Source organism: Nilaparvata lugens, chromosome 10, assembly GCF_014356525.2.
Source record: "Nilaparvata lugens isolate BPH chromosome 10, ASM1435652v1, whole genome shotgun sequence".
In the NCBI taxonomy this organism is placed as follows: domain Eukaryota; kingdom Metazoa; phylum Arthropoda; class Insecta; order Hemiptera; family Delphacidae; genus Nilaparvata; species Nilaparvata lugens.
The window spans coordinates 30,009,601-30,029,624 of NC_052513.1; the positions used below are offsets into that span (position 1 = coordinate 30,009,601).

The following is a 20,024-nucleotide window of genomic DNA, read 5'->3' on the forward strand; positions in this document are numbered from 1 at the left end:
GAAATCGTGAAGAGCGGAACGGGAACAAGGTACGGTAACGAGTGCCTAGTACTTGTGACGGGTGACCGTTTTTTAATTAGCTCCACTAACTTTCAGTCAGTGATTTCAAAATCTTTAAGGAACCCGCCCAAAAGGGTCTGTTTTTATGTTTTTTATATATTCAAATCGATCTCCCTTCACTCATGCATAAGTCTTTTCTCCAGGCGGGCTTCATCATTAACAATTTACAAAGAGAGAAAACTTTTTGTTCTTTAATTTAGTCTAATAGCAAAACAAGAAAGTAGCACAAAATAAATGAACACGTCATGCTCTCACATAAATTATTGACATTATATGGTGAAGAAAAACACGTCAACTGAATGTCACTGATTTTCGATAGAAGTTGATATGTTGTTTCTATCTATATATTTCAGACACTAAAGAAAATATTTTCTATCAAAGGCTTGAATAATATTCGAGAAGTAGCCTATTATTGCAGCCGACAATTCAAAACATTGTCCATTCCGTGAACCTGAGTTACTTATTAATGAATTCTCAAGTTATCTGTGAAAATATATTTAGAAAAACATATCAGTTTCTCCAGAACAGTTTGGAAATTAGAATGGAATCACTGTGAAAAAAATGTTGGAAGTTAGAATGTAAACATACAATTTTTTTTGTAAATTATGGAGCTTGTAGCTTCCCTCTTGAATGTATCTGGGCTGAAATAAATCGGTTGAATAAATTATTATATTGCCGCCACTTCTGAGCTATTCAGAATATTCAGTATCACCTACTGTTGTCATGAAATATTTCAACGCAAATTATTAGTCTCATATTATAAAGGACTCTATTGGCATTTTCTTCTTCATCAAAGAAATTGCTGCAAAAATTAATGTTCTGTGCTTGGTGCACCTAAAACCGTAGATTAGTCTATACCGAAAGATCAATGAACTACAGTGGTCAAAATTGAAAATATTTTTATTTTGAACAAATTATAAAGTTAAGGATAATTGATTTTTATCGAACCGTCAGAACGGAATTATTGATTCATTTTTCAATCATAATATTCATTAACGTTTTACAGTCAACTACAAAATATTAAATTCTTTGAATCTACGGTGTAGTTGAAATTTAATATTGAAGGAAGAAACTGGAGTATCAGAACGAAAACGAAGTCATACGTTTCTTGCTAAAATGAAGGATCTTCTACAGCAAATCTTCCAACAATTCTGTTTTTTCCTAGGCGTTGTATCTCATTCAGAGACGTCCACCTCAATCACCCTCACATATGTATTCTCATTCCTAATTCAGGTAGCATTGAGTGTCACTCAGATCTATCTGCGTTACTTAGCAGTTACAAAAAATAAACTGGGCAATGTGTCTCCTATGACAAAGATCTTCTACCAACTTGATCAGTTTCTAAATTTATTTTCAAACTTTTCATCAATGCTACTTTACCATTGGCGTCATAAAAAAATGGCAAAATGGAATGAAAAGTCGGCGAGTCTATCAAGTATTCTAATAATTGAAAGTCACGTGAATAACAAACGATTAAAGTTTCTAGTTTTAGTAAGTCTTCTAATTTGCCCTGTTTTATTGTATTTGAATGTGTTCTCGTTGGATGATTTGGGAAATAAAATTACTGAGATGATTACCAATGTTTATATGCTGATGATGAGTTTCTGCTATGCGGGAGTAGTTCTACACGTTTTGGACCAGTATAAGGCGTTAAATAGGATGATAGATGAACGGCTTATGTTGAGGACACAGGAACGTCAATATACTTCAAATAATTCGGCTAAGAAAGGTGAGCTATTCACAAGTTTTCAACATTTCAACTCTATTATATTAATAAATCGATTGTTTTTGAAGAGATATTGTGGTATTTCTACATAATGAAAAAAGAGACACTGATAATGTCAATACCACTTTAATTTTGTTTTAAAAATCGGGGCTACACCTGCACCATCCTCGTAGGTGTAGCCCTGAAACCATGGTCCTTTTGTAAAACAAAATTAAAGTTCTATAAGAATTATTTTACCTACTGCCACCAATAGAAGCGTTCGAGACTCCTCAATATATTTGGGAAGGATTCATGGCATGAACTTTAATGTTTATTGTTTTAGAAGTTCAAAATGAATTATTAGTATTGACTCTGCCATCAGAATTGCTACATACATCACCATAACTTTTAACTGTAGATTTAGACTTGGCAGGTTGAATACGTTAGTAACTAAATTTTTAATCAACTGTTGAAGGCAGGGAATGTAGAAACAGCAAGCTACTGGCGGTCAAAGCTTGCCATTACGTCAATTCACATTCAAGAGAGATTTGATTTCTACACTGTTGCAGGTTTGATGCCTAGTGAGATCGGACTCTCCAATGTTTGGTAAATGAAAATTGGTGCGCTTTAGGTGTGAGTTAATGAAAAAGTGGCCAAGATTATCACCAAGCTAACAGGCTCACTTCATTATTTCACTCAATTTTATAGTTTTATAGGTGCAAAAATACTAATAGCTCCTTATTTGGGTTTCACTGTTTCACTTCTTTTATTTTTATCAGGTTCTCTCTCCTATCAATTCTATTTAGACGTATGTATTTGTTATACGAGTATTTTTCTCAATTTATAAATATCGTTCTGAACTACCTTCTGTTTGTCCAAGTATTGTGATTAAAACTTACTGACAAAACTCATTTAATATCAATGTTTTCTAGTAATTTGATTGACATTCTATATGGTTTTCTATATTTTTCTTAATTCAAGTACCTTTATTATAATTTCCTTGTGTTGTTGAGTTTTTTTAATAATTTCTCCATAGTTATTCTACTGTTTCTTCATAATTCAAATGCATTCTGAATTTTAGGAAGACAAGCCAAAGCACACGAGCTGAGCGTGCAGAGCATGCGCCAAATCCACTTTGGTCTGGGTGAGTCGGTGAGACAAGTGACGTGGATCTTCTCAGACCAACTGGTGGTGGTCCTGTCCAACTTCATGAGAGGCACCATCCTGGCCATATACTTCTACGTCATGGACAAAGTGGTTAGAGAAGTGCCCACCCAGGAACCACTTGACTGCACCGTCTTTTTCTCTCTCAGGATTTTGTTCTACTTGTCCATACTATCCGCCCTCTTATTGCCTTGCTCTATGGTGTCAAAAGAGGTGTGTGATCTTATTATTTATCTCGTCTTGGAAACTGTTCGTTAATTTCTCATTTGCTGTATCTTTGTGTACCTTTATTTTTCTATATGAGGGTTCAAGGTATTTGTGGTTAAGTGGTAGAGTGGACATTACTGTCCAAACTTCGCCACGTCAACAAATAAAAAAGTCATTCTATTCTCATGTAAAAGAAGACTACTACATATAGTAGGGTACATACATATACCTACAAAATGATAGTCTACAGGTACCTAAACTACATATAGTGCTAATATAATCCACTTCTATCCAGTTCTCTTGTCTTGAAATGTTGGCTGGGGTTAGACCAGATAGTAAAGAGTTGGAGCATGAATCTTGGAGCACAAAACACATACATAGAAACCACCCAACATTTGGGAAGCATGAGAAAATTATGTCTCCAAAATTAAGAACTAACTCATAACTTCACAATTAATAAGCTTGTTGGGATATATCCAGATTTTAAATGAATATGTACTGTTCAGAATAAGCAGTTGATCTTTTGGTCTTACCACATCGCTGAATGGATATTTCGCTCATCAAATTTATATAGTTGGCATTTAATTATGAACGGAGTTATATTTTAGCTGTAACTTACCGTACACTAAAAACTCGAGTTTATTAAGACACATAATTAATGCAACCATACATACATAAAACTGGTTTAATAGTTGAATCAACTTTGGAGAAAGCGATACCGCAAGAGATTGCGGTATATTCAGATTGCGGTACATATTCGTTTATTTAATATTAGTTCCGTTTCATTTAAACATAAAAAAGTTGATACACTGTAGCGATTTTTTCTAGCGTTTTTACTGTCTAAATTCAAGTTCGGTTGAAATGCATTGGTCCAAATCTGTTAATTTCTCAAGAAGTAAAAATTCGAAAGATTTCACTAAATGGTTGAATCGAGTTAATTACTCTCGTTCTCCATTCATTCATGTGATTCAAACTTTCTAAACCGAATTACCGTATTTCTTTTTTTTCAGTCACAAAAAACGATTAACATAGTAAGTCGACTTCTGGGTAGAGAATTGAGCGAAGAAGTGAGAGATCAGGTAAATAATACATTATTATTTCAATTCTTTTCAACTACAAACTGATAATAATTGATTATGCAGTCGTCAATGAAGTCTATCATTTTATATGACCTATAATAACTAAATAAATTAAAGTTTTGGGTGTGATCACATAGAATGCGTATATGTGCAAGTGCACGCTTGGCTATGCATGACAAAGTGCGCAGATACAAAATCATGAAAGAGCTATAAGAACACCCACACTGAACGCGTGCACTTGCTGGTTGCGTTCAGTGTGTAAGCTACAGACACATTCACAACGTGTTTCAATGGCTCTTTGTTTTTCGGTTCATGTATGATCTGACCTGCACTTGCACATATACGCATTCAATATGATCACAACTTAACAATTTAAATCAATGAATTATATTGATTGGATTTGTGTCTTCAATTTAAAAAAGATGAATCTGTGAATTATCCTAATTTCTCAGCTCTATGATGAAGTGATAGCACGAGTACAATAAGATCGACTAGTCGTTGTAAAATTGAAAAATCGAGAATATTCCTTTCCAAATTATCTTTAATTATACCAATACTATTGTAAGTATTTTTATTCACTAAATATACTAGCCTATGTATTTTTACCTACTGTCATGTTAACAAGAACTGTAATAATAGTCTTTCAATAAGTATTTTTATTTTACATTTACATATTCATTATTCATCTTCATAGTTTTTTTTTTTGTTTTACAGTTGGAAATCTTTATGGTTCAGCAACTGCATTATCAGGCTGAGTTTCAAATTTTTGACATGATAAAACTAGATATTCCTGTAATCCAATCGGTGAGTTCATTACTTTCCTTTTCAATCTTCGCAACTTTTAACTAGTCCAAAATATGCAAATAGATGGTGTAGTCGTAAAAATAAACTTTTAACTCAAATATTAGAATATTAAGTCAAAAAGAGACAGAGTGGGTAAAAATCATGTACTGAAATATACAGTCCAGTTTTAATTGAAAAATAGAAATCATTTTAGAGAGCAATAATTGATTAATTACCAAAGCAATAACAGGTTCAACCAATCTCAATTTACACATTACACAAACAAGTTGATACCATGGTTCACTATGATCTACAATTATTATTGTATCAATCTTTTGTTAACAGAAACATTTATCTATGCTTAGGATCCAGCTCATTGTTGTACAAAACGATTTATTCGATTCAACTGATGATGCCACATAAGATTGCAAACAACTGATTAGAACAACCTAACCTACACTCAGTATTGTAGTATCAGTATGAATGCTATTGCTTAGTATGAGTGTAAGCATTGTAGTTTAAGAATTGTCAAATAAGTTCAAGTTCAAGTTCATTTATTGACACACTTTACAATTTACAATAATAAATAATACACAAAACATTACAAAACAATAATATAAAGTGGTTAGGTAACCTCATTTGAAAAAACGTGTTGAAGCACCATCACACTGAAAATAAATAAAGAGTAGCTTAGAGCCTAGCTACAATTATATAAAAACTTGATAAATGTTTATAATACAGAGAAAAAAATATGTTTAAGAGTACTAAGAGATAAACTGTCCCTTTATAAATGTATCATTCACTGCAATATGATAATATCAAAAATACAATATAAAAGTAACTATACTATCTAAACAGAAACTCAACATATGTGCAAATTTTTTTCATATGTGCAAATAAGAAGTCTTTATTCGATTTTTCATTTTTTTTCTCATGCCATTCACAGTTCATGCAAACTGTATTGTTAGTCTTATGTTGCTCTTAAAATAATCAATAAAATACAACAAAATGTAGTAGAATATTTCGGCTATAGTCAATATACTCACACCTAAAAATACATCCAAGTAGATAACAGTGTAATCAATTATCATATAGTTGTTGTAAGTGTAGGTACGAAGTTTTGGGAGAAAGTAAACTTCACTAAAAAAAATCTCAATATCGTTAGCTATTTTATCAGGATAACTAACATCATCGTATGATTCAATGGACATGTACTTGTATTCAGTGAAGCTGCAGGAAGGCAAACAGTCGCAAGAGTTTTCGCCACTCGAATCGTATTGAATCTTTTTAGCAACATTCAATGCACAGGAGCTGTTAGCATTCGAACATATGTATGTTGTCTCATTATGCGGCATGAAAAACAGAACACAACCACATTGCCTCAATGCTTCTTTGGTGGAGCACTCTGTCAAACAATTTTGCCGCGTGTAAAATTGGAAGTAGTCCAATGTTCTTTCAGTTGTATTGTAGCATTGGCTGGCGGAGGGAACTTTGTACAGCAAATCCGTAGGACTTTGTATGAGCAGTTCAGGGTCGATGTTTATTCGAAAACTAGTATTTTCCTTGAGACGATGCCATCTCATAAATGGGCTTGGAATATCCCAAGCATTGTGTATTGTAAACATGGGTACACTGTGCCTCCCAATATAATACCTTTCAAATTTTCTAGACACATGATATTTCATTCGTGGAAACTCTGCTGAAGGTGGATATTGTGATATGTGCCTGACATTATCATTTGAACATGTCACATTTACTTCAAACAAAGGAAATCCGTCAATTGTGACTGAGTTCAATTCATACTGGTTGCTGAATCCATAATTTTGCTCGTATTTTTCTCTACCTTTAACAAAAAAATTTCGCACCGCGTCGTTTTTGTATGTTTTTGAAGGTGGAAGCATGTTGCAAGACATGCACAGTCCCCTGAAAGTGTGAGTTAGAAAACACAGTGTATCAAAACTTACCACGTCAAAGTGTAAAATACGTTTCATTGTCCTATCTAGAAGAACGTTTTCAAGACTTGAATCGGCTACAGTGAATCTCTTCATATCACTATCCGTATTATTGTCAGTAGAATTCATGCTGTACATCTTATCAAACGCTTTCCTAGACATGCCTAAAATATCAACTATTTTGTACATTTCATTACCATGTTGAGAATTACTCATTAAAAATTCAACTCTCTCTGACGACATACTTGGTGAACCACAAACTGTTATAGCAGGCATTGCCAGAGAAGATATGTGATATGGATCTTGTGCGATTCCAATAGTCATTGGGTTTTCTTTCCATTGTGATATTTTCATTTGGTAAATACCATACAATGAGAAAATAAAGCCTGTTAAACATATAGACCAGAAACTGCGTTCAATCCAGTGTCGGTTAGGATCGCTGATGTATTTGACTCCATGCAATGATGTGTTCTCTAAAAATTCCTTGAAACGAGAGTTGACTGTTCTTCTCCTTTGAGGTCTATCCAGAATTGTTGAAGCAAACACGTCCATAACTTTACTGTTAGGAACACAACGAACGATATGGGGTTCAGGCACGTTCTACTAGAACAATTGGAACAACCTACTTGAATATGAACATTCGCAAGACTGCTATATACTATCATTCCCTCAAATGCCCTACCGTATGTTGAATATGCCTCAAATGAATAATGAGTCCCTCACTTTTAATTCAATTAAACTGAAACTCTATTATTCTTGCGTTAGTATCATTGCATTTTTTTACTACTTGACTTCAGAGATAATGTGTTATATCTAAAGGTCAAATTGAATAATTACTAATTACTTTTGGGATTTGCATGGAAACGTTTTTGTCTCAACTCTATTATCCTAAGTGGAAATTCTAATTTCTATTTTAATTAATCGAGTAGAGTAGTTGGTAATATTTAACTGATAGCCAGTTATTATTTTTTTAATTAATAAAAACTGTGGAGCATTTTTCAAAGAATTGTGAATATTCTAATAACAAGCTCGTATTTTCAGATGGCGAAAATCATCACAACCTATCTTGTTATTCTTATACAATTTGAAATAGCTTTGAGAATTGCTGATCATTCTCAGAGTCCTCAACAATAACCAATACTTATTGGAAAATATTGCATCAGATAATTTTCTCAGTAAGTTATGCAACCTATGCGTTTTACAAATTACGTTTTTAATAAAATATACTAATACGTAACCTTATAGTAGATAAGGTTACCTTACCAAGAAAAGTAGGATACTAATGCAAATAAAAGTTTACATAGAAGTTTGACATTTAAAACTTATGTTTATAAGAATTTGTACGATAAAAACTTATCACTTCCTGCACGACTTTGAAATCAGAGACTTTCAAAAGTATTTGAAAAATATTGAGAAGCTCACGAAAGTTAGTTTTTTGATAATTTATAATAGTAGGCCTATATTAGAATTCAGTTTTTTAATTTGTTCTATAGAGCTATGAAGTTTACAGAGGTTGAGAAGAAATAAGCTATTGCATATTCAGAAGGTCATGTTTATTGAATTTTCATATTTGAAGTTACATTTTATTGTTATATACTACAGATCTGATCAACTTTTAAAAACAAGTTTTAATTATTGCAGTTTCATAAATACTGTAGACTTCTTTGAAATAAAATAAGAAATCCAAATACATTCAAAAATATTAATTGTATTTGGCAATAAATTCATTATTCATTCCGATTTCTAGGGTCATCAAATGAAAGATTATGGATAATGTATATTAATACTACCTACGTAATATTTTTCAGGATCAATTGGTATTTATTAATTTTTACAAAAATTCAGAATGAACTCCACCTGAGATTTATTTAAGACCTCCATTTTAAGTTACTAGTCGATTTTAATAAAAATTTGATATATTATCTCTTTATGGAAATCAGTAGAAAATATTATGAATTAGTCTTTAACAATATTCTAACTTAGTAACTCGTACAATAAGTTTCAAACGCAACATGGATAAACTATAAAAGTATCAATATTTTTATACTTTTCTAATCTAGTAGCTTACTGCTTTATATTTATATGAAAACAATAATGCAAATTAAAAAAATTACATCAATAAGTACTTATTTGACTTATACGTATAAAATTTCAAGTTGTTATTTGCATTATGTACATTGGATACAATACAACTTACATTGCTATAGATTTATGACTTAACTTTAATGTATAACTACTTTCAATGATCTATGAAGATTGCTGATTAAATATAATCTGACAAAAAAGTAAAGGAAAAATCTGTACAGAAAATAGATTCCAGTACAATTTTTCCCACAATATTTGTCCGATTTGACTGAATATCTCTGGTGAGAATGTTTGTGTTTGGGTTTAATGTAATTTGTCTGATGTTTTCTCTGAATTGGAATGAAAAATTTCAAGACACTCATCTTATAGTTTGTGAATAATTTAGTGCAAATCACAAGAATATCTCATGAATATCCCATTTCTCATGAAAATTACTTCAGGTTTCTTCTGAAAATTTAACAAAAGATGTTACAAATATTTTTCTGGGTAAAAATGACTTGACCGTCAGATTATGATTAATGTTGAATAAACGTTATCTACAAACTATTCAGCTGGATATTATAAAATCACTTTAAATTAAAAAAATCTCACTACTTATCTCACATTCATAGGAAATTATCATTATTAACTAATATATTAATCTGTAATTCATATATATAGGTTCATTACTTTTCATTTTTGGAGTTTTGTATTGAACACATCCCTGATTAGTATTTGCATTTATTATCATCCAATTCATAAATTTTATACAAGTACATAAAAGTACACTAATTGTCCATCCTCAATGCATCTTATGGTAGAAAATTTTCAACGGTTGGTTCGGCTATTTTAACTTTTACTCTAATTACAGTTTTTGATTATATTTTTTTCAATAGTAATCCATTTATATTTTCCAATAATATCATTTTTTCAGTTTCACTCTCCATTCAGGCTAGTTATTGGAATTTGATTGGTTGCAGTCTATTTTGACATTGACTTTCCTGGATCAGCGATCAATGAAAATATGTTCAGCCAGTGGTGACCTTATTTTCCTTGTACGGTATGTATTATAATAACTGAACGTTTTTATTTCATCATAACATTATTTATTGAGTAGTATTTTTTAATCTATTCTTTTCAATATTTTTTTGACGGTGATGATGTTATAATAAGAGACTGCAGATTCAATTTTATTGATAATATCAGTGTCTACCAAAGTTATCAATAATCTAGCTTGTAGATAAATGAATGTATTATTTTCCTCTATTGAGGAGTTCCATTTAAGACATTAATTTAATTGATTTTTTATTATATTCTCCTCCATAATAGTACAACGATAGGCTTTAAAAATTGACTTCTCAATATTATTTTTTCGCGCCAAGACATTCCAGATGCTTGAATTATATTTTTTGCAATTAACAGAACTTATCTAAACTCGCATCCATTCTCAAATTATAGGCTACTGAAAAATCATTTTGCAATTTCAGAATAAATCTTTATTTATAAGCTTTATTTTTAATATTATTTCACTTTATTAGCACACATTTAAAATTAATAAATTAATGAGTATTCTCATGAAATTGGTAACTAACTCCTCCTTACATATAAAGTCTGATTGTATATAATACTTCATAATGTTTTGATTTTTAAATGCTGCCTTATGATTCAAGCTTATTGGTAAAAATTTCCTCATTCTATTTCAATTACGTAAAAAAATTGACATAATATAGGTTTCTTCTTAGTTCATAGGGTAACTCCATTATCATAGTATAATCAATGTGACGTCATACACTTGGGTAACATTTCAAAGTACTTGGAAATTACTAATCTATGTGCGTTGCAGTTTTAAAAAATGTTCATAGTTATTTTCTGGAAAGTGATATCAAGTTTCACTCCAACAAAAGGTAGCAAAATTAGGAATTTCTTTAGAAAATTCTCTTGCCAATATATTCTACAGTCTAATCATAAACACTTATTTGTTTAATTAATTTTGTCACATTTATGTATTCAATAGAATGAATGAATTTTCTATTTGATAATGTTGATAGATATCACGGTAGTTCAGAAGCCACCTAAAATGTTAGGTTCATTTAGGCTCATCTTTCTCCATTCAAATGCAAGTCTCTGTTTTATGAGGGTTTAATTGTGATAAAAAGATATTTTATTTGGTAAATGACTGTTTGCTCTATTCAATCATGGACTCAAGTTTGTCAATAAAGTACGTTGACTCATCAGATAATGTTAAGACAAGTCAGCCAATGTAATTAAAATCCTGTAACCCAAATCAGGACTACCAACCTCATTATTAGTTGTGCTAAAGTAATTATTATGTTATGAGGTTTTTTTACAAAATCAAAGCATCAAGTTCTGATTATAACACAAATAACAATGTAATGTCATGTTGTCATATCATCTAAATTAGTCATATCAACCTGCTAACTGACAAACATCAAGTCAACCAACCCAATTGAAGTCACACCCACCCACCAAATCAGGCATACCAACCTCATCAGTAAAAGTATGCTGCTGTTAGTAAAGCAATTTGCACATATGTGGCCTCTAGTTTGTTAACACATAAAACTCATGTTGCCATAATTCAGCCAACCTGATTCAAGTCACATCACCTGAACCATGTATCACAAAAAATCAGTTTTACCAACCCTATTAGCATACAAATTTCATTAGTTTTGTTATTCAATCTGTCAATAAATTAGGTTGTCACATAGGTTAGTCAGCCAACCTATTTGAATTAGTTTCACCCTAATCAAGTTCACCAACCTCATCAGTTCTACTAGAATTATTCTCCCCACAGAGTTACTTTAGTAACTAATTCTTCTCAAATATGGCATAGATAACTGATCATGTTGACTCACAAAAACATGTTGTTGCCTATTGACAAGCTAACCTGATTCAAGTGATACCAGGCCCACCAACCATCTACTAACTACCAATGATGGCCTTGTCATAGGATGGAGGCGGGGCCTCGTGTTGAGGCAGCAGAACGGCAATGTGATAGGGCGGAGGTGGTGGCTCGGCAAGGTGGAGGGGATGAGCAAGGGGCGGAGGAGGGGGCGTTGTGGGCGGGGCTTGGAGAGGGGCGTGGCGCAAAGAGGGCGGAGTCAAGTCTCCTCCATCTGCACTGGCCAGACTGCGCACTGCGAGGCCGTTGATTGCCGGTTCAGCCGCAAGGGTGCGTTTCAGCATTGATCGGTAGAGGGTGGCCGCACACAGGGTCACAACCGCTATTAGGAACAGAGTGTACAGCACTTCTGTGCCGGTGCCCTGTCAACACAACCAAATCTCAATTTGAAATGTAGGATTTATGCATATAGTCGAGTATATGAATATAAACAGATTTTTTTAAAATAATGACATTACTGTGATTGTTATACTGGATCAATTTACAGGTGATTCGTAATATAGCAGAGTTCCCTATGTATGAATTAATTTGAAATAAGTGTCAATTGGTTGGATAATGGTAAGCAAACTTGAAGTTTACCTAGGGTGCCATCTCTCGACTGAACCGAGAGTTGAGAATAAGGGCCAAGCCATATAAAGCGTTTTCACATGCGTTTTTGGACTAGAGGCGAACAAGTCATCAGCAAGGCAGAAAGCTCTCCGATTGGCTGATTTATCAGCTGATAATCAGAGAGCTTGCTGCCCCGTCGACTCCTCCGCCGTCAGTACAAAAACGCCTGAAAACGCTTCATGTGGCTTGGCACCAACTCTTTTGCTTTGTTGAGATCATCTTTTTAATATTCTTCTGACAAGATGGTTATACCAGATCATTAAATAGCTGAACATTCGAGATTAGGCTCTCTTTTCCATTGGAGATTGTTTCTTTATAATATTTTTGCGAGTCAGATAAATAGTAACAACTAAGGCTCAACTCACACTTACACGACTCAGGTTGAGAAGATACTCGACTCTAGTCGAGTACATGTGTTTCCAAATGGTGACACTCAGACCAGTCAATTCTGGTCTCCGCGACGTCACCATTTGAAAACACATGCTCACGACTAGAGTCGAGTCTCTTCTCGACCTGAGTTGCATAAGTGTGAGTTGAGCCTTAGAAATGAAGCATTTCACTCTTATTCTATAAATATAACTTTAAAAACTTTGAAATTGATAAAGGCAAATTGGTAAGTTACCTTTTCATCTTCCTAATATTCTTCTTTTTACATAACTCATATTTGATAATATTTTCAACATGTGAACTGCTGGAAATAGAGAATTACTCGGTTTTTCTGTAGAAGTTACGTCACCTGATAGTCAGCATAGAGCCGGGCGCCCCCAATGAGGGCGGTGAGCAGTGCAAAAGACAGCCGCAGTCCGCAGACGCTCTGTTTGGCGACTGCGGCCGGGTCGAGGGTGGTGGAGGGGGGCAGTTGAGGGGGGGCGGGGTCAGTGACCCCTCCTGTCCCCACCTCCATCCCACTTGCGCCGCCGCCGCCGTCCAATGGCAGGTCGAGGAACACTGAGCTGTCCAGTTCCACTGCGTGCGAACGGGTGGGCAGCTCTGTGGTGGTGCCTCGACTGCAAAATTAGTATAATTAGTGTGAAATTATAAACATTATTGTATTATTTATTATTATTATTATTTATTATTATAATTATTTATTATTATAATTATTTATTATTTATTGGGATTGAAAGGCTGCAACAATGAGAGATACCTACAACTATTGTAGGTAGGCTACAACAATGAGAATGAAGAAAAATATTATGAAGTATACATAAAACTAATTGTAAATAAATACAAGGGAAAGTGAAAAAATAATGATGAAGAGTACAATGTACAGATAAAATTATCATAGTAAATATGACTCCAAACTATCAGAATTAGTTGAATATGTAAACATAATCATGAAACATATTATTATGTTTTATTGTCAGGTCTGTGATCTCCTCTGAAATTGTTCACAATCTAAGTTTCATTTAGAGAATATTATTATCTTATTAATGATATTCATTATTATAATGATTGTTATTTCTAGTATCTAATTTATGTTTTCCAGTTTAACTTGAACTTTCAAAAATTTTCCATGTTCAATCGTCAGTTTTTATCTCATTTTCTATTGAAAGTCAGACAATCTGCACTTTGCAGAATGCAAGAAATTCATCTTTGGCTTGTTCTTCTACAAAATACCTTGATTTTGACTTTTTGACATTTTTTTCATCCAATTTCTTCTTTATCTGACTGATTGTATTGAATTTGACAAATGAATACGAAAATCTGCCCTTTGCTATTCCTGGTAGCATCTGGAATGGTTTTTATGTGACTACGGATTTCATATTTCTATGAAAATATTCGTTTCATGTCCGACTTGGTTATTCCTGGTAGTTACAAAAAAAAGAAATAGCAATAATAATAGATTATTCAAGGCACGTCCAAAAAGTAATTGACTCACCCATTGCTGCGGCGCTGGCTGGAGTGCGCATGCGCATTGGCAGCGACACACTCTATTGGCTGGAAGCGGTGGACCGGAGTAACCATGGGCTTGGCACCCCCTCTCCACCTCCTCCCACCACCACCTGCAACCGACCAATCACAACCCCGATACTGTAGGGCTGATGCTAACCAACCTTTCCATGTTCAAAGTTTTGAAATATTGTAAAAGACCGCTACCAAAATACCGTGAAAATAGCACCTACCTATAATGAGATTCACGTTATTAAGTCAGTGGAAATGATAGAATGACATAGTTGCCAATCTTCTCTTTTCACCGCCTTCTACTATAGTAGTTGAGTGTGATCCAAGTAATCCCAGTATATCCCAAATTCAAAATTATTCATTCGTATAGGTTATACGTAATATTTAATGAATGAATGAATAATGAATTTATTGCCAAATACAAGAAATATTTTTACAAACTAAATAATCGTTAAATTACAATAGTTTTTGGCGACTGGAAAAAGAAGCCTTGAGCTCCAGCCACGAGTTCTAAAAATAAGAAATACATTTTTTAATCTAATAACAACAGTACAAATGATACAATTCTGTTGATGGATGATTATCTATGGATATTGAATTTTTATCAATAGTTTTTTATGAACAAAATATAGATACACAGAAAAATAATATAGAAATTGTCAAGTTTTAATAATTTTTACACAATTAATAATTCCAAAAATTGTTGATTTAGCCAACTCAATTCTCAATTTTAAAATAATAGTTCTGTTTTACCCACGATCTTATTAATCTCAATTTGGTTTTTGTTATTTTATCCTTAATAAAGTTTTCCGGAATTTATTTATTTGATATTACTCTGATATTCGAATTGGTGTTTACTAGATGTTAATGAAGTAAAATTAATATTGAAAGCAAGTTGGCCGTATATTATAAGGAATTGTGCGACGGGCAAATTGATGTGTATTTTTATTAATAAAAAGAATTAAATTTGTCACATAAGTATAACGTAATGTTGGTAGATCTATCTCTTCAAATATTAATCTGCTGGGATGAGTCAACTTACAATATTACAAAATAGGCTAACTTATAATTTACAAGAATAAATATTATCAATTGAGAAAAAAACTTGATGCTCACAAGACTAATGTCTGATCGTGAGCTTTTGTTAAGAATATGAAGAAAAACTACTGAATTACAAAAGAATCTGATCTTTTATTAACGGTTGATTCTTGTTAATTAATTCTAATCAATTCCATCTCAAATGAAATAAAAATTTATTAGTCCTATTTATACATGAATTTTTACAATAATAATTGGTGATTGTATTTAAATACCAACAAAAATGGATGCAACAGAAATATTCAGGTAGTTCATTATATTTCTTCATAGCCCACAAACGATTTGGCAACGGAGCTAGAAAAGAATCTAGTTATCTGCCTTCTGCTATGTCTAATGACAGAGTAGAATGGCGAACCAATGTTGACTTTATAACGTAAATCTCATTTGTAGATGTGTAAGTATTTACTATTAATTTTATTAGATCATATTTTCTTGTACATTAAACAACCCTCAATAATCTAGGATTGACACTCCACATTTTCCTATTCTTATAAATCAGTATTAGAGTCTGTGTCTGGCTCAGTGAAATTATTTTTTCCATGAATGTTGGTGGGACTCAGCACAGCCGAGCAAGTAGAATGGTCCCATTATAAGACTCATTGGACCAGACTCTGATACTTTCATGTAGGAATCCTGCTTTATTCACCTCCATTTTAATTTTGATGTGAAATTCTTATTGTGGTATTCTGAATTCAAAACTTTAAAATTTGAGCTTGGAATCTACTATGAATATTATCTTAACCAAAACTGTATCAATAAGTAACCATGTCATCAATAAATAATAAAAAAATTACATTAAAAAGTGAAATATATATCATTTTGCAACCTTTCAACTAAGAACAGTTTTTTATTACGACTATCATTTGTTTCATAACTATATAATTTGTAATTGATAGCTGTATTCTAATTTATTATTCATTCATAAGTTTGATATGAATCAAATCACTCGATAAAGGTACTAGACCAATCTGCAGAGTAAATAATATCTATTCCATTATTATATTAAGTTGAGAAACATGCATCAAAAACTATATGCTAGATATACTATAGGTGAATATTTCAAAAAGAAACTAAATCAGCAAAAATATTATATATTCGTGTTTAAAAATCTATAAAAGCTATGAAACAGTTGAAAAAAAAGCATTTGAAATTCCATTCTATTGTATCTAGCTTAGCTGGGGTTTTTAGTGTTTCAGTTTTTTCTATGAGACAAAAAATAAAGAGTGGTTGAATTCTACACTTGAACTATTTGCACCAACAGACTGACTAAAATGAAAATATTTAACAAGTGACTACAAGCGAGACTTCATGGATTTGGTGTTATTATAAACATATTTGAAGAATAAAAATAACCGATAAAAGTAAATTTGGAAAAAAATAAAAGTTTCAAATAAGTTACTACAAAAAATCAACCGATAAGTTGCATTTTTAGTAGCATTCATGCAGAAACATAGATGTAGAAAAATGAAATATTAATCTCAGCAAATAAAATATAAATGTACATATATCTTGAACATCAAATAAAACTATCGACTGGTTGACATTTTTGTTGTTGCTATTAGCACGCATTAATATTGCTGTGAAAAATAGATAATGATAATCAATTTATGCAAATAAAATTGTAATGAATCTATCAGACTAAGGCCCGGTTGCACAAAATCCGGTTAAATTTTAACAGTGATTAATTCTACGAGAACAAATCAGAAGAGGTCTTTCTGATAAGACGGCTTCTCTGATTGGTTCTCGTGGAATGAATCACGATTAAAATTTAACCACCTTTTGTGCAACCGGCACTAAAACTTCATCCATTGATTAGCTTGCATGCAGAAACAATAGTCAAAAATGGAATATGATTACTATTAAACAAAATGTCGCAGTTACTCTTGATAATCAACTTAAATATTTCATCGATACAGCATGCATGCAGATACATTACAGGAAAAATATAAATCACTACTGAATAAAATTGGAAAAAAACTATAAATCAACTGAAAACTCCATCGATTAGCACATGCACATAGCACATAGCTCAGCACACAGCGATGGTGTAAAATGAATTGAATTGATGGCAGTACAGTAGAGAATTGTGTGAGCGTGCCTGTAGCCACAGAGAGGGGGTGGAGGGGCGAGGGGGTGAACGAGAGGCGGCGACGTCGACTGGCCGCACGCAGCGAGCCTGATCTGCCACCCCCACAATGCACCAGTGGCCCGCCGGAGTGTTTGTCTATCCAGAAATGCATCAGTGCATTTCCCAATCTCATACAGTTTTGGGTGGTGAATGCATTCTCATGACTGTGCTCTGTTGAGAGAGACAAATAAATATTATCAATGTAGAATTGTTAGCTGAAGAGAAGTTGATTAAATTGATAATTATGAATATAATGCACTGTAAACTACTTCATATATCATCCATAATTGAAAATCCTTAAAATAATGAATATTAAGTTTATGTTTGATGATATTTAATTACTGCGTAAAATCTATTCTCCTGACATTATTGAATAAGCTCATTTGTCCAATATCATATTATAAAAATTAGGTGAACAGAACATTTGATTGAGTAATTTCAGAAATTGCATTATGATTTAGAATATTGTAGATGGTTTAATGGTTTTTTCAAAATTGTAAATGATGAATTACAGTACAGTCTATACATTTAGATTTGAATTGATGTTTCATATAATTTTTAAGGTAAATAATGTTATATCTTCTTTTTTACAACTTTCTTTTTGACTGTTTTATGGGTACGGCAATAATAATTTTATTGATAAATTTAAGTTCAATTTTGATTGATTTCAATTTACATTGGAAGCCAATAACAAGACACTTAATTCATGTAGGCCTATTATTATCTCTTCTGAGTAAAGAAAGTCAGCAGTCAATAAGTATTAAAGGTACGGTACGGTAGCTTATTGAACAAAACTTAGAATCAGTATTTGATCCCCCAAGATTCATAATTTTTAGTCCATAATTAACTACTGTCATTTGACATTCTATTTAATGCAACTAAGTATTTCTGAAATAAAATTAGAATCCAGATATTTATTATACACAACTAAAGCATCATTGCTCCTCCTCTAAAATCACAAGTTTATCTGAAGTGAAGGATCTGGTATATTCACCCCACTCACAATTTACAAATGCTGATAAGATAATACAGTCATGTAAGAGGTACGTCGATAATCATCCACTAGAACACTGAGATAAATACTAAACACTTACGGTTTATCCAATATCAGTAATTCCTAGTCAGAAAACGCTTTCGATACGGTATCCTATTGGTTATCATGAGCCCCTCATCAGCGAAAAACAAACTCACTTTCAATTAACAAATTATTCAAGTGACTCTTAGTCAGAGATAGATCACAATAACGTTAACACGCTGACAACAATACGTACCGTACCAGAGTCCTCAATGAACGTACAGAGTGTTCGCAGACTGTAAACAGATCAAAGCAGGTTATTACTTTGTGATGAATATGTTCAGATGGAAATGCACCTCGACGTCTGTCGCTAGTTTCAGTATGCGGTAACATTTTCATTGTGAGTGTACTGAATACAGAGATACAGAGTTCATTTCTGTTACGCTGGGAGTCTGTGTAGCGTCTGTAGAGTTTCTACGCATGCGCAACCTCCACAGAGTCCAGCAAAGCTGCAGCTCAATCGATTACAGCGTTCGTATGTATAGGTATAGAGGGTAGGTTGTGCTCAGACTTGTCTTTGGATATCTGGTTGTGGCAACAAATATACATCCTGACGCTTTCTTTCTCAGCTAGCATATCTTAAAGATGCAAGGATGCATGGAAATTGAGCCAAAAAGCAGACCTTCTTGAAGGGCTGAAATTCTGTTAATTTTAATTAACGTTATATACCGTACATTGTTACAGTGAATTTGATAGTTTTAAAAATTAACTGTGTGATGATCCAATCCATCCAATTCAAACTCATAAATATGTTATAGAGTACAGTAGGCCTACTGTATTCTTCTAAAATTTTGTTCTTTTGTTAACTTTATTATTGTTATTATTTTATGACTATAGAAATGTCTGTAAAATTATTTGGCAAATAGAATTTAAATTTCAATTCTACATAATATATTTCTGACATAAAATGTTCGGTATACATGACTGTCTCCTATTGACTTTCGTTTTCGAGATATACAGTACCTACATAGATTTTTCAATGTTCTTTTTAACTTGCAAGCTCCCCATCATTAAATACCCTATAGCTCAAAAACCACTTGACCAATTCTGTTTTTGAGGCCATTGTTGGAAAGAGCAGAAAATTTCACATTCAATCAACGTGTTTTTGATGTGAGAATAGGTCATTTAAAGCTTTCTCCATTAGGGGTCAAATTTCAAATATTGTCATATTACTAGTTTGGTCTAAAACTTCCAACTGATTTTTCCAACGTTCAATATTGTTTCCTTTGCATAATAAATCCTTTCTCCTCACGCATTCAGATGAGACCAAATCCA

General features: G+C 32.7%; 2 protein-coding genes across 5 annotated transcripts; one reads left to right on the top strand and one right to left on the bottom strand.

The window, feature by feature from the left end:
• The first annotated feature begins 71 nt into the window (after positions 1-71).
• On the top strand, positions 72-9,620 carry LOC120353434. The gene is made up of 5 exons (XM_039437170.1): positions 72-1,789; positions 2,847-3,142; positions 4,147-4,215; positions 4,930-5,019; positions 7,992-9,620. Exons 1-5 carry the CDS (start codon positions 1,177-1,179, stop codon positions 8,082-8,084), a joined length of 1,161 nt encoding a protein of 386 aa, XP_039293104.1. The 5' UTR covers positions 72-1,176; the 3' UTR covers positions 8,085-9,620.
• On the bottom strand, positions 8,482-19,127 carry LOC111056511 (probable pathogenesis-related protein ARB_02861). Of its 4 annotated transcripts, none has more exons than XM_039437179.1 (5): positions 18,946-19,127; positions 17,622-17,845; positions 14,426-14,549; positions 13,280-13,550; positions 8,482-12,296 (listed from the first exon to the last, which is right to left on the bottom strand). In XM_039437179.1, the coding sequence occupies exons 3-5, from the start codon at positions 14,509-14,511 to the stop codon at positions 11,955-11,957; spliced, it is 699 nt and encodes a 232-aa protein (XP_039293113.1). In that variant the 5' UTR covers positions 14,512-14,549; positions 17,622-17,845; positions 18,946-19,127; the 3' UTR covers positions 8,482-11,954. The 4 variants fall into 4 exon arrangements, with proteins under 4 accessions (XP_039293113.1, XP_039293111.1, XP_039293112.1 ...); XM_039437177.1 differs by having other exon boundaries at positions 17,645-17,845; positions 18,946-19,080; XM_039437178.1 differs by having other exon boundaries at positions 17,645-17,845; positions 18,769-18,972.
• Between the last annotated feature and the right edge of the window lie 897 nt (positions 19,128-20,024).

What these genes read in the sequence shown, in the direction of transcription:
- LOC111056511 (XM_039437177.1), bottom strand. Translation starts at nt 17,807, where the DNA reads ATGAGATTGGGAAATGCACTGATGCATTTCTGGATAGACAAACACTCC. An exon ending in CCCCCTCTCTGTGGCTACAG is followed by an intron (nt 14,550 to 17,644) that starts GCACGCTCACAC and finishes GGTCGGTTGCAG; the next exon opens with GTGGTGGTGGGAGGAGGTGG. An exon ending in GGCTCTATGCTGACTATCAG is followed by an intron (nt 12,297 to 13,279) that starts GTGACGTAACTT and finishes TTGTGTTGACAG; the next exon opens with GGCACCGGCACAGAAGTGCT.
- LOC120353434 (XM_039437170.1), top strand. Translation starts at nt 1,177, where the DNA reads ATGAAGGATCTTCTACAGCAAATCTTCCAACAATTCTGTTTTTTCCTA. An exon ending in AAATAATTCGGCTAAGAAAG is followed by an intron (nt 1,790 to 2,846) that starts GTGAGCTATTCA and finishes TCTGAATTTTAG; the next exon opens with GAAGACAAGCCAAAGCACAC. An exon ending in ATATTCCTGTAATCCAATCG is followed by an intron (nt 5,020 to 7,991) that starts GTGAGTTCATTA and finishes TCGTATTTTCAG; the next exon opens with ATGGCGAAAATCATCACAAC.